Genomic DNA, 15903 nt, shown 5'->3' with positions numbered 1-15903 from the left:
TGCAGAGTTCTTTCTGAAAATTTCTGGATATTTGCACTGCACTTACAACAGAAGCTGTATTCAATTATGGGAAGCCATCAAACCAACATAAACATGGAATGAAAGAATGGATGCAACCATCAATGAACCAAGCAGTAATATCTCAATTCATTTGGAAAAGTTCCTAATCTTGGTAGTTATGTAAGATAAATCCTAACATAATAGCATTGATGCTTTAGTAGTGAAAATAATTAGAGGAGCAGAAGTATGTACACCATGTTTTATAGTGCTTTATAGACCAGAAAATTAACTGTACAAAAATTGTAATCTACAGTGCATTCGGAACGTATTCAGAGCCCTTGACTTTTTCCACATTTTGTTGCATTACAGCATTATCCTAAAATGTATTCAATATTTTTTTTTCCCTCATCAATCTACACACAACCCCATAATGACAAAGCGAAAACAGGTTTAGACATTTTTGCAAATGTATTCAAAATAACCTTATTTACATAACTATTCAGACGTGTTGCTTTGAGACTCAATTGAGTTCCGGTGCATCCTGTTTCCATTGATCATCCTTGATATGTTTCTACAACTTGGACTCCACCTGTGGTAAATTCAATTGATTGGGCATGATTTGGAAAGGCACACACCTGTCTATATAAGACCCCACTGTTGACAGTGCATGTTAGTGCAAAAACCAAGGCATGAGGTCGAAGGAATTGTCTGTAGAGCTCCAAGACAGAATTGCGTCGAGGCACAGATCTAGGGAAGGGTACCAAAACATTTCTGCAGCATTCAAGGTCCCCAAGAACACAGTGGCCTCCATCATTCCTCATTGGAAGTTTGGAACCAGGCTGAGAAGGGCCTTGGTCAGGGAGGTGACTAAGAAGCTGATGGTCACTGACAGAGCTGCAGAGTTCCTCTGTGGAGATAGTTGTCCTTCTGGAAGGTTCTCCCATCTCTGTAGCACTCCACCAATAAGGCCTTTATGGTAGAGTGGCCAGACAGAAGCCACTCCTCAGTAAAAGGCACATGATAGCCCACTTGGAGCTTGCCAAAAGGTACCTAAAGGACTCTCAGACCATAACAAACAAGATTCTCTGGTCTGATGAAACAAACTCTTTGGCCTGAAGTCGAAGTGTCCCATCTGAAGGAAACCTGGCACCATCCCTATGATGAAGCATGGTTGTGGCAGCAACATGCTGTGGGGATGTTTTTCAGCGGCAGGGACTGGGTGACTAGTCAGGGTGAAGGTAAAGATGAACAGAGCAAAGTACAGAGGGATCCTTGATGAAAACTTGCTCCAGAGCGCTCAGGACCTCAGACTGGGGTGAAGGTTCACCTTCCAACAGGACAACAACCCTAAGCACACAGCCAAGACAACGCAGGAGTGGTTTCGGGACAAGTTTCTGAATGTCCTTGAGTAGCCTAGTCAGAGCCAGACTTACAGACCTGAAAATAGCTGTGCAGCGACGCTCCCCATCCAACCTGACAGAGCTTGAGAGGATCTGCAGAGAAGAATGGGAGAAACTCCGCAAATACAGGACTGCAAGCTTGTAGCGTCATACCCAGGAAAACTTGAGGCTGTAATTGCTGCCAAAGGTGCTTCAAAGTGCTGAGTAAAGGGTCTGAATACTAATGTATTTATACTAGTATTCAGGGGATTTATTTAAATTTGCAAATATTTCTAAAAACCTGTTTTTGCTTTGTCATTATGTGGTATTGTGTGTAGATTGAGGGGGGGGGGGTGATTTAAGCAATTTTAGAATAAGCCGTTAACGTTACAAAATGTGGAAAAAGTCAAGGGTTCTGAATACTTCCCGAATGAACTGTATAAGTTGATAACAAATACTGTTCAAATTTACATACATCTTAGCCAAATGCATTTAAACTCAGTTTCACAATTCCTGACATTTAATCCTAGTAAAAATTCCCTGTTTTAGGTCAGTTAGGATCACCACTTTATTTTCAGAATGTGAAATGTCAGAATAATAGTAGAGAGAAGGATTTATTTCAGCTTGTATTTCTTTCGTCACATTCCCAGTGGGTCAGAAGTTTACATACACTCAATCAGTATTTGGTAGCATTGCCTTTAAATTGCTTAACCTGGGTCAAACGTTTCGGGTAGCCTTCCACAAGCTTCCCACAATAAGTTGGGTGAATTTTGGCCCATTCCTCCTAACAGAGCTGGTGTAACTGAGTCAGGTTTGTAGGCCAACTTGCTCGCACATGCTTTTTCAGTTCTGCCCACACATCTCCTATAGGATTGAGGTCAGGGCTTTGTGATGGCCACTCCAATACCTTGACTTTGTTCTCCTTAAGCCATTTTGCCACAACTTTGGAAGTATGCTTGGGGTCATTGTCCATTTGGAAGACCCATTTGTGACTAAGCTTTAACTTCCTGACTGATGTCTTGAGATGTTGCTTCAATATATCCACAATTTTCCTCCCTCATGATGCCATCTATTTTGTGAAGTGCACCAGTCCCTCCTGCAGCAAAGCACCCCCACAACATGATGCTGCCACCCCGTGCTTCACGGTTGGGATGGTGTTCTTCGCATTGCATGCCTCCCCCTTTTTCCTCCAAACATAACGATGGTCATTATGGCCAAACAGTTCTATTTTTGTTTCATCAGACCAGAGTACATTTCTCCAAAAAGTATGATCTTTGTCCCCCTGTGCAGTTGCAGACCGTAGTCTTGCTTTTTTTGAATGGCGGTTTTGGAGCAGTGGCTTCTTCCTTGCTGAGTGCCTTTCAGGTTATGTCGATATAGGACTTGTTTTACTGTGGATATAGATACTTTTGTACCTGTATCCTCCAGCATCTTCACAAGGTCCTTTGCTGTTGTTCTGGGATTGATTTGCGTACTATTGTTTGTACAGATGAACGTGGTACCTTCAGGCCTTTGAAAATTGCTCCCTAGGATGAACCAGACTTGGAGGTCTACAATTGTTTTTCTGAGGACTTGGCTAATTTCTTCTGATTTCCCCATGATGTCAAGCAAAGAGGCACTGAGTTTGAAGGTAGGCCTTGAAATACATCCACAGGTACACCTCCAATTGACTCAAATTATGTCAATTAGCCTATCATAAGCTTCTAAAGCCATTACATTTTCTGGAATTTTCCAAGCTGTTTAAAGGCACAGTGAACTTAGTGTATGTAAACTTCTGACCCACTGGAATTGTGATTAAGTGAAATAATCTGTAAACAATTGTTGAAAAAATGACGTGTCATGCACAAAGTAGATGTGCTAACCGACTTGCCAAAACTATAGTTTGTTAACAAGAAATTTGTGAAGTGGTTGAAAAACGAGTTTTAATGACTCCAACCTAAGTGTTTGTAAACTTCTGACTTCAACTGTAAGTTTAATTGAGTTCAGTGGGCCAAGTCTGGAATGATCAAATGGGAGTATTGCAAAACTAACACTGAAGAGCTCTAAATTCTTGTAAATAATCGTGTTCTTGGAAGCACCTATACCGTACCTCATGCAGTGTGGTACTTTGATGGCCTAGCTGTACATACCTCTTGATGCAATTTGTTTTAGCCACCTTATGATTTTTGCTGATAAGTCTTGCTTGGATAGGAACAGTTAATGGCCAAAATCTCTAATAGCCATGCCAGCATTGGGCATCAGTGCTAACTCAGGCCATCGGAGTCAAATCAGTAATGCACTGTACTCAAAGCCATAACCAAATCTCCTATTAGATAGCTTTTTGTTTTAATGATTGTCAGTGAGACTTATGCCTGATGTTCTTCCTTCATAGAGAGCAATAGTAATGGTGTCTTTTTGTAGGCACTAACTCCGGCCTGGCTCGTTGGTCAAAGCCTATGGGGACATTGTTTTTTGGGGGATAAACAGTGAAAATGTGGTCTGTAGTAAACACAGGCTTAGATCTTGTTTTGCTCTGAGAATCTTCATCTAAAGACAATTTGAATTTTCAAACATTTATGTACTCAAAACAAGCTAAAAGACAAAAGGCTTCATAATTCATAAAGGTCATGTTTAACTGACTGATATCTCATGGAACAAAACATAAGATCTCCTAAGCTTGCGACCTCAGACCTTATTTTTGGCGTTTATCCCAAAACCCCATTCTTTCCCCATTTTAATTTCCCCCATAGGAATGGCTGAACAAACCAGAGGTAACTCCTTTCCGGTTTTTAGGACAACAAGCTGTTGTGCTCTATTGCAAGTGATAACATCCCACTAAGCAACACTAGGTGGCAGACTTGATTCATTCATTACTTTTAGGTTGACAGGCAATCTTTGAGGGACATTATTAGTGGAGCTATGGTGTTGCTTGACTACAGAATAATATAGAATAATTTACCTTTTGCCACCTGACTTTATAGTATGACTCAACAATCATACAGGGAGATTTGTGCCATTGAGAGCCTCAATGTCATTCAGTCATGCCCTGTGTTGACACCAAATATTCCATGTCATCTTTTGTAGCACAGTATATTTGGGCTTTAAACCAACTGATGCATTATAAAAGGGCATCTTTTCATGTAATAACTAAGACTGCATGTGAAGAAATTCATATCCAGTAGTACAGTATGCTAAAGAAATGACCAGTTATTTACCTAAATTATGGTGAATATGCTAATGATACAATGTTTGTTTTTTGGATTCACTAAAACATGCACCATTTGGTATCACAGTTACCACTTGTGTCGAATTCTTTGAAGTAATTTAAGTAAAAATACAGTGTTACCAATCTCCAAGTAAATACCATAAAACACCACCTCAACCAATAACAGAAGTACATAGCCGACTACATAAATTGTGCATCTGTGAATACATTTTAACCATCAAGCGCAGTGGTGTTGGCGCCCAAGTCATCATGGGCCGTGGGATGGTAATCTCTCTTACTTGCATTGGATTTGTAAGCCTAAAAAAAACCAAATGTGGCTAAACCATCTCCGTTTAATTACAATTTTAGATCACTAATTTGTCACTCTACATTAGTGTTCATTTGCAAATCCTTGACATTTTGCATGCCACAACCAGGTAAAACAGTTGTAAGCTTAAATACTTTAACAGTGTACCTCTACTGTAATTACTGTACCTACCAATGTAACAACTATGTTAATACATAGGTATTAGAGGCACAATATAAAGTGCCCTTGACCAGTTGAGCACAAAATAGCTTGTTCATCGATACTAGTAATAAGTATTGCTATGGTTATTTAATATTAGTATTATTGAAAAGCTTGATACAGACACAGGTTTGATTTAAAAGGATTAATGAAATCTCACACCTGAGCATTTGTAACAGACTTTGTCTCAAGAAACACTGCATAACCTTATGCCATTTCGTTTGAGAGAATATTAAATTGCAGAATTCCCAGCGGCCCGCTCGTGGTACTATTTTTGTGTATGAAAAACGTCAAATGAAAGTCGTTAATTTAACGTGGGTAGACTAAGGTAATGTTGTGATAACATGCTCTATAATATTCATAATTTTCTAAACGAATACTTGGTTTTATTGGCCACATACACACGTATAATTATATAATTTATGGATTTGTATTAAAGCTTATCCAACATCGTTTATGTAGACTGCAAAACACTTTTCCCTTCAAAATAAGAGAAAACATTTGAGGCAAGCAGTGGATCAGATGCCTTACATCGCGTTGTGGGTCACACTTCTTTACCCAAGCCGAGAAAAAAAACTATTGGCCTATCTGTCCAGTTCTGGCAGAGCCGCTCCACAATGCACCTATAAAAATCGAGTTGACTTTTCAACCCCAATGATTCCAAGCGATTACACCAATTGTGCGCACTGGCGTTCCGTCTTCTCCCTGTCTGAAGAAGCCCCCTTCATCTGGTTACAAGTGTTACATATGGACCGAAAGTTATTCAAGCAGACTGCAGTTGGAACAACAAGGATGCAGGGGAGAAAGACAACAACCCTCCTATTTCCACTGCCTCCTATTGAGATGTATTCATTAGGACCCCCATGCTAATCAATTGCTATTCATGGACGTTTTTCTAAATTGCTATTCAGAGGCGCAGATGCGTCCCATTATTGCTGCCGGCTCAGTGAAAACTTTATGTACGGTGAGACGGGTTAACCTAATCAATCATGTTGACTAGTTTGTGTTAGACGATTCAGAAACCATATGGCAGTGGAGTGCTCGCAACCTTTTTTTTACGCAGCCCCGGGTCCTTACCATCTTGTGACAACTGCTAAGGGAGTAAAAATGAAGAACTTGTTTAACTGCCGCTAATTGAGCCACTTTACGCCCAACGACCAGTAGAGTAGGCCTTCTGTCAACAGAAGGATATTCAGAGGTCCAAATCCGGTGTACTAGGCCTAACCAATACTTTGATGTTACCAGAAGTAAAACAATATTGCGTTCTAGATAAATGTTCATGATACTGTTGCCTTATTGTATTATCTCACAAATTGTAGGTTAAACCGATCCACATCGAGACACAGATAACATGAAATACCATTACCCTTTATTTACATAATGCTGGTTAAATAGAATGGTACAATAAAATTAGGCATATGATGTTTAGTTATTTAATTTATATACAGCCTAACTTATGCATGTAAAAAATTTGGCGATATGTCTGCAACTGGATAATGATAATGGCTTTTTACATGACTGCTATTGGCATTTGTCTTTTTTTAATGAAATATAGCCTACATCAAGATCGATACATATCCTAGACCCCAATTTTAATCTAGTCCATTTATTTTTTTTCAGTTATGGGCATTTTGTAGAAGACGTGGGCCTAACCTTGGGCACATTCGAGTTTTTGGTTGATGTCCTTTAGCAGCTGAATGTGGATGAAAAGTTAAATAATTGCCCCCCCCCCCCCACCCCCAGCGTTAAATGTACATACACATTTTGCAGTCATGATCCTGTACCAAAACACTAAGTATTTTTCATATCCAATTAAAATAAAGATGTAGGCTATTCCTCAAATAATTTGGTGAAATTGAAACAGAGAAGGCTTTACAGTCCTATTAATAAATTAAAATGGAGAAGAGGAGAAAGTAAACTTTCCTTTTTTAGTTTCACTTCTCCCGTCGTCAATATCCGTGCAAAAGTTAAAAATGCCCTTTCTTAAAACATGGGCCTACTGTCAATCGTCCACCTCAATCTCTTCGTCCTCCTCTGAGAATTCGTCCGTGGTTTGATCTCTGGATGAAGAGGGGGACTGTGGAAATGCTCGGTGTCCTTGTGACGACGGGGAGATGCTTCCTTGCGGGTCGTCAATGTCTTCTTCCATGGTGACTAGCTTTTGCAGGGTTTGTGGTGGTATTTTCTTGAGCGACTCCACGTCCGCTTTCATCTCTTCCAAGTCTCTCTTGAGCTTGGCCCGTCTGTTCTGAAACCAGGTGATGACCTGAGCGTTGGTTAGCCCAAGTTGCTGAGCTATCTGGTCTCGATCGGCCGGAGACAGGTATTTCTGGTACAAAAAGCGCTTCTCGAGTTCATATATCTGATGGTTGGTGAAAGCTGTCCGGGACTTTCTCCTCTTTTTTGAGGTCTGCCTCTGTCCAAAGGCGTTCACATGCTCACGACCTTTAGGGAAACCAAAATACAGTCACTCTCCAAAACAATATCAGAACAACATGTCTACAAACGTCCTCAAGTGTGCCATGATTAGCAGCTTTGTTATTGAGGCTTTTTTTTTTTTTTTTAAATAGGGTTACAGATGCAAAGCAGATGCAAACTATTTTTGTGTATGGCCAATTGTGGTGATGGGTATGGTTTGGTAATAACTTGTGGGCAGCATTCCATATGAAATGAATGACATGTATGTTTTACATTGCCCATGCATCATTAGGATTAACATGGCTGTCAATATCAGGATCTAAATAAATATAATTCTACTAAATCAAACAGCCTATAAAACGTTGCAACTTAATTTAATGATACACCAGGAAGCACAATAGAAAATGTCGGTTTAGAGGCCTGCTTTGCCACCCAAATAAATTGCAGGTTTCCTTATACTGGTGTTTAGTATCTAACAAATCAACTCAAATGCTGAAATAATAGCCACGGATAGATTGCATCGCACAGGCATGATTGTTTGGGGAATTTAGGCTTAGCAATAGCTTGAGACATAGCCTATTTGCAATGCCTTTAAAAAACACAAGTTTGACAACAGTTCACACAACCAATAGGCTATCAACAATAGCTATTGGAGATTATGCATATTTGGTTAATACAATCACTAACTGAATCTGTACATGTAAATATTAAAACGTCATGTCTATTGAAATCCTTACCTTCAGCTGCTTGTATAACGCTGACTTCCAGACCTTTAAATGTTTTGCTGGCTAGTTCCTCCAGAGCGCATAACGGCGAAGAAGGAGTGGTAATACCGTTCCTTGCTGCGTTTGAGCCGGACACCTTTTCAATAGCTCTCGGTGGACAGAGATTAGCAACTGATTTCTTCACCGAGGGTTTGTTTAGAATATCCTCAATACTGAACGGCGTCAGTGGCTTGTTGGAGTTGGCCGGGGGTGGAAGCTGGTCCAAAGGACCCCGTCTCCTCTCCTCGCTGCTGGACTGCAACACGGAGCCTGCCTTCATGTCTTTACTGGAGGTCATCGGCAGTCCAAAGGAATTACTGCTGACAAAGGCTGATTATTTCATTCAAATGCTAGTTTAAACGTCCACGAGTGTTTCCTTCGATTCGCGTCTTCTTCACAACCCACTTTTTTATCACTTTCAGTCGAATCTTGCAACTTCACTTGTCTGAAATGTTTTCTCCAAAATAACCATGCTTCGGGCGTAGGCTGCAGTTTCACAGGCAACCGAATTGTATTCCCTTCCAGAGAGAGACAGTACCTCTGCGAAGTTCCATGAAGATCTTTAGAAAGTATAACGGGTAGTGGCTGGGGGGCGATTCCTGCGAGGAATAAGCTGTCTCAAGGAACAAGAAAAAGCAAGCAACTGCTAACGAGTTATTGTTGATTGGGCGAAGTTCAATTAGAGAAACACTACACTACTTGCTGACCCGCTGCTGCGTCTTAAAGGGCCAGACCAAAATAACTAATTGGACGCGGGAATAGGAGGAGTGTCGTCTCAGTGTTGGGGATGTTTGAGGAGAGGGTGATGGCTTGAAATGTTTATGCATCTGCCGCCCCCCTTCCCACAGGCAACATGTTCCCCGTGTATTTCTCTGGGAAGGGAGTTGATGCTCATTAAACAATGCCACAAGCATTCTTGTGAATAATGGTATTATTATTATAGCACACAGTACGTCTAATTGACCATTAAAAAAAGTTTCAGTATTGCCACCATTTGTAGCTTAATCATGAAAAATTATACGAGATTTGAAAGCACTTATGATTCGGAGACAAAAGGGTTAGGTGTATAATGTAAGTGCTAGTAACCACAAGCTTGACCAGGGTACATTAAACTCTGCTCACTGCACAACTAGCCTAATTTAGAAATCCCCCCTGCAGAAAATCAAGCAATATAGTAGGTAGGCCTAACCCAAATACAGTAATATGCCATTTTGTGACAAATGTGCATTATTATTAGGCTACTAATGTGTTATTATTATGTTTTGAGTGCATTGTCTTATTAACAACTGTTTTCTAGAATTGTACAAAAGTAAGCCTGCATTATAATGAACATTCCATGTTAGCATGCTCATTAAGTTTCAAGCACAAAGCATAGACGTGTTATCCTTCCTGTCGTGAGGTTATAGGCTTTATACGTTTTGGATCTTTTGGGAGAAGAACGGCTTCAAGAAAAACCTTAACCTTTAACCTTTTTTTGCCCATCAATTATCGGTGATTATTATTATTATTATTTTTAAGTAGTTATACTATTATCTATTCTAGCCGTATAGGAAGCTAATGAGACAACCTGGGAATGATTAGGAGAGAAATAGTGAATTTTAGTACAGTGTCGAATTGCACTATAATGCGCCATAAAATGTCATAGAATAGCATGCTGATAAATATGACGCGTGGCAATACTTTGTGATACGTTGAGCTCGCAGGTAAAGAGACGCGACACAGAAGAGTTGTCACGCTCTCATTCTCTCCCCTTCGTTAATGATGTGAATAATAAATTCTGATGATGCAAGGGCTATACCATGTAAGAGGGTAGATCATAGAATGAATATGGGGTAAGTTCGACAGCAACGAGGAGCAGGTAGGTTGTGTGTTGTATATCCATTGAGCAGAATGACTTCAGAATTTTACACTAACAAGTATGGTAGACCTAGAATATGCATGCATTAATCGTTCGTTAAATATTTTTCAAATAGGTTTAACGATAATCTTCGAAAATTGTTTTATGCAGCCTATAGCCTATACTATTCATCTGAAGTATGAAGATGTATGCTAATGGTTTCAATAATAGCCTATTGCAATTACAAATAAGTAGTGTGTTTAACAGGAATTGTGTCTTTATGCTTAGGCCTACAGCGAAATGTTATTTGTATTTTCGTTTATTAAAATATAATATATTGAGAAAATGTGTATTATATTTTTTATATATAAACGTTAATTGTTTATGGCGCACACAGACTATCCAAAAATGTTGAATTTTTGCCTATTAATTCAAAAAAGGGACACATTTTGCATGAAATAGGACAATATCCCCATATGAATATACAATGCTTTTCCCAATTATTTTTTTCTAATAAAAATAAATTCCACTGGCATGTTTACAAACTGCTGGAGAATTATTTTTATTATTATAGTATTTTATTCTGCACATTAACACCGTGCTCTCTGCAGCGTGATAGACAGATTTACAAATCAGAGGTGGCAATTCTGAACTTATTCCCACACCCCTCACGGCGCGTGTCAACAAAATCAATTATTATCTATTTCAAACCCGAAATATATTGACAATGCCCAATGTCGCTGTTATTTAGTAGTTTTATAAATAATCGATTGAAATGGTAAATGCATTTCTTACATGAACCATTAACAGTGAATCGAGCCTTTGCAGAAACATCGTACTGTTCGTGCTAACACCATATGGTGACATTCGTGTGGGGACGAAACCAGGCCAAATAACATTAGAGTTATGCAACTGCACGAGATTCTATTAGCTTAGATGGAAACCCGCCGTCTTGGGTGTCATTCAGCAATATTGATGGGGATGTGTTCTTATTAAACAAGGGATACTTCATTTGAAGGGCTCAATTGAATCCAACCAACATTATACAATTGCAGAGTGGTTTTAGCTGCAAATATCATGAGCTACAGACTTCCCCCACATGCGTCAATTTAGGCCTTCGTTAATTTTCCTCTTTCAAAAAAACATCATCAGTAGGCCTATCACACTAACAATGTGTTGCTTCATCTCATGATTTGAAGGATATAGCCGAGCTCAAATCCTTCTCAGTTAAGCCTACCCAGGCTTAGGCCATCCATCGCATTTCTTTAACAACACGACAATTACAGCCTGATAACTATAAAGCAATGTCTTGTTACTGGTCAACAATTTTAACATTTTAAATGTTTCTATTTGGTTGCAGCGATGTCTCCCAAACAACGAGTTCGTCTTCACATGCTGTGATATTTTATGTCGAAGTGGAAAATCTTTCAAATCTTTTACAATTGCAGTATAACCTTAGATATGCTTACATTTACAGGATAACTTGGAAATGGAGACGAACCCACCAAACCATGCTTACCGATGTGTCAACTATTAGGCTATGTCGTCTCGATTTAAAATAGTTAATTTTGTACTAACAGACAATTCAGGGTGTAGGCCTATGCAGGACAAATACATCATGTAACGTTGCTGTGTTAATATCAGGCTTCTTTCAAAAATAGATAGTTGCACTCTATGCCAAGCAAGAACACAGCGGAGGGCCAACGAGCCATGGGGTGTTATATTTCCCTCAAATGCAGCAAGCATTAATAGTTCTAAAGATAAGTCCACCGATATCTTTTTCCCAAACTTGTTTCCTATGGTCTTTACGGTCTCAACCGGAGCAGTGCTAATTCGAAAGGTTTTCTTTGACTTAATTGAACCGTTAATTAGAAACAGAACACCTGACATCATAAATCATCAACTCGTAGGGGAGTTGCGTTTTATATTAGGCATAGCTCGATCTCGTCACTCCCCGGAGCCGGTCCCCTATACGTCACATATTGCTGCTCATGGCCACTCAATTTTCCTTGTAGGGCCTACAGTGAAGATTTGTTGGGGCTGGCTATTGGAAAGCCGTATTCAGACTATCAAAATATCATCGCCAACTGGTCTTTGGAATAACTGCGGACATAAACAGTTGGTTTTGAATGTTGATTTTCTGATTCTTTAGGCTCCACTGTAGGGCTTTTTGGTGATGCTTTGCAGATGTTCGAGAAAATAAAGTACCCTGACCTGGTACTTCAATAAACTAAAACTGGAGAAGCACAGGCCTTGTTCCATCAAATCGTAAAATAAGCATAAATTATGCAGGTGCATTGATTTGTCCATTTACATTTTCTCTCTGTCCATGCTTTCAAACAAACTATTTGAGATTTATATCTCATCACCAATATCATTTGGCTTTACAAAATAGTGAAACTTGGGTCGCCCAATGCAATACAACTGTTGAGTGACACATTTGGATGTCATTCAGGTAGCTTGGCGTATTATATTTATTCGTCACTCTTTCCATGTTCTTTACTGAATCCTGTTGCAAAACAAAACAGCTGTACTAACAGCGTAAATATAACATGATACAGGAACGCACATTTAACGTGGGCGCAATATAGACGTATGAGTGATAAATGCTTACAGGGAAAGAGAGAGGGCTCGCTGAGTTGGCATCAGAAAACAATGAAGCAATAATATAGACGAAATAATGGTCAGGATATTGTGGGATTTCATCTCCCCATTCAATCATTATTTTATAGGCATAACAATTCATTACTAATATTGTAAAATGTAAACTGTAAATAGAGTATTTATTTATTATTATCAACATGAAAAATAATGGTAGGCCTACTACTAATAGTGCAGTCATTCACAACGTTCTGTCACTACTGGAATCACGATTACGACATTCCTTGACAAACCTGAGAAGAGAGCAAATTGCATAATTGTAGCCGATTTCCATCAAAATGGTAGTATACATTTGATATTTTTTGGGAAATGTAATCTAACATCATTATTGACCTCCCCTATTTTCTCTCCACTGCCAGAAATACGTTACACAAGCTTTATTGAACGTAGCGATCATTTCAAGCACCACTGCCTTTTCAAGAAAACAAATGCAGTCAATCGTCTGGGTAAATGTAGCCTAAGCTTTGAGTTGCTCGTGCGTTCTAACAATAATCAAGGGTAGCCTAGTACACAACACATCATAATCATACTTTGTCACCTCTGAATAGGAGAGAAAGTGACTGAGCACATAAATAATCCCCTGCGGTGTGTGTTTGTGAAAACTAGGAGTGAGAAAGAGGCTTGTGCGCGCGCGCGTACATGACAGGTTATGTGCATGCGCAATCTTGGAGATAAGACATTCTTCGTCTATTCTCTCTGTATATAGGGATGGAGAGAAGACCATTAACGCCGGGTTCAAGCCCCTCTCGCAAGCATCACTAACATAACAGCACTCGTAGCCTAGCCTACACGTCGGCCTTAAAGTGCTAAGGCTTTTATATCCCGCATTGCATTAGACAGTGTAATATTCCACCGTGTTTAGTACCTGTTGTTTTTTTTCTCCCGTCCGCCACTGGGTTGACAAATGTTTAGATTCCCAACAGGGTACCGCGGAGCCCCAAACGCGCAGGGCCAAACGGCTTCGCACCCTGTCACCTCTGCACAGTTCATTTTCTCTTGCAGGTCAGAGCTTGAAACCCCCCCGGGAGCGGTGTTGTTCGACATCTAATGCTCCATTGGGGTCCATTTTAAGATCATAAAGAGGGACGTAGGCGGCCAAGCGCCCGGCCAGAAGGGCTAAACGAGGATTACAGCGCACTAGTACACGTTTCTGCATCGTGGGCAATAATAGGCTTCATTAGCCTGTAATTATCAGAAACAATGTAAGCACCTTTTAAACGAACTGTAATGTCAAACACGACTAATAGAGAAGAGTGAGCTAAATGTACTAACCCCTAACACTTTTAAATGAATTAACCATTATTTTGTAAATAGTTGAGTATAGGCCTAGTCTATTATTACTATTATTATATAATAATAATATTGTAAATACATCTGTTTAAAAAAAAAAAAATTAAAAGTTGAATACATCCATAGCTTTATACTATGGTTGTTCTTTCCTTCCTGATGTTCGGACACCTGTGAATAGTAGAATGTTATTTTTTTAATCGATTAACTACATGTGGAATCACTGAAATCTAAAGTGGAGTATGGACATTGACCCCATTTCAGTATTCACTGTGCACTGTAACATATGGTCCTCACAATTACAGATTATTTTGTTTTTCAATTACAGACATACAGACACACACACACGATGGATGTTTGCCTGTGAACATGGCATCAGTAGACCCATACAGACAAAGAGAAGTGGGACAGATCAAAGGGAGGAACCACACTGTCGTCCCCCCCCCCCCCCCCCCCCCCCTCCCCCTCCCCCCAAACGGATGCAGACTGATGAGAAAATATGGGGCGGTTGAGCCAAAGCCCCTTATTATTGGTAAAATGTGGGGTGAACAACCACAGTCTGATTCCATTTTCAAGGTTTTGCTTTCTCATGTACAATATTGCTCTTGGGAAGCAATATCTGCAGTGTATATACTGTATGGATAATGTACACTAATTCTGCATGTTGTCCATAATGATCATTTCCAATTGACCAATAAATAAAAACATTGATATACCGAACTAGGTTCAATGAAAAAACTCTTATGACAAACTCTTATGACATTAATTATTATATTCACTGGCGATAAAGCTGTCATTCACAAATTGGATGTTATTAACCCCATGTTGACTGCACTGATTGTCAGTTGCTCTGGATAAGGGGGACTTAAATGAAAACATATTAAAGATTAAGCAGATGTGCCACTGTGTAGTGTGTTATGTACCAATTTCACACTAGAAAGCTTTATGAATACACTGAGCAATGCTCACAACCTCAGCACAGGAGCAGACTCATAACTCAAAGAGTTCAGATTGGTCAATTGACCCCAACATGCTAAAATAAAGACTACCTGAGCTCATGGACAAAGGGTCACATAATGATGTTTAGTAAAAAAGTGACATATTGAGGTTTTACTGTTTTGGCGAAACTCTACATTTTCAAGAATTTCAAGGTTCATGGTTAGGATTAAAGTTTGGATTATGAGCCCAAAACCCAAAGTTGTTAAAGGATAAGGTTAGGCTGACTCAAATATTCGTGACAAAGTAATATTGAACATACACAGCCTCCAGAATAACATTGCATAATATATATATATATATATATATATATATATATATATATATATATATATATATATATATATATATATATATATATATATATATTAATTCATAGCTGTTAGAAGTCATTATGTAAAAACAAAATTGCAAAGAAAACAAACTAGAAGAACAGGGAAACGTTGAAGCTAGTTGTGATAATGAATTATGCTGTGTAGTATTACTACTTAGAGATTTATGACCCATGGAACTATGAATACAAATAAACAGTCAGAAAGTCACTCTTAAAACAATAATCCAGAAAGTCACTCAATACAAACATTTGAATGAAAGCTCACATGAAAATCTTCTGTAGTTCCATGACTATACTAACACACACTACCTAGACAAAACCAAACAACAATGTGTGTACATTTCAGTGACATCTGTTATTTTTGTTCGATGAGAATTAATTTGGACTGAACTAGGACTCATAATCAGTGGCGTAGTTCATATCTTTGTGAATGAAGATGAATGCTTCCGTGAGTAGGCTACACTGTACCATGGGAGTCGTCAACAAATGAATCATTTGCAATTCTATCCACGGCCAC

The 15903-nt window shown here is 39.2% G+C and overlaps 1 protein-coding gene across 1 annotated transcript; it reads right to left on the bottom strand.

Annotated features, from left to right (window-relative positions):
- Positions 1-7091: 7091 nt before the first annotated feature.
- Positions 7092-8569, bottom strand: LOC120062116 (transcription factor LBX1-like). Its single transcript, XM_039011927.1, has 2 exons — positions 8245-8569; positions 7092-7534 (listed from the first exon to the last, which is right to left on the bottom strand). Exons 1-2 carry the CDS (start codon positions 8567-8569, stop codon positions 7092-7094), a joined length of 768 nt encoding a protein of 255 aa, XP_038867855.1.
- Between the last annotated feature and the right edge of the window lie 7334 nt (positions 8570-15903).

Source organism: Salvelinus namaycush, chromosome 17, assembly GCF_016432855.1.
Source record: "Salvelinus namaycush isolate Seneca chromosome 17, SaNama_1.0, whole genome shotgun sequence".
Classification (NCBI taxonomy): domain Eukaryota; kingdom Metazoa; phylum Chordata; class Actinopteri; order Salmoniformes; family Salmonidae; genus Salvelinus; species Salvelinus namaycush.
This window is presented reverse-complemented; position numbering and strand designations above follow the sequence as displayed.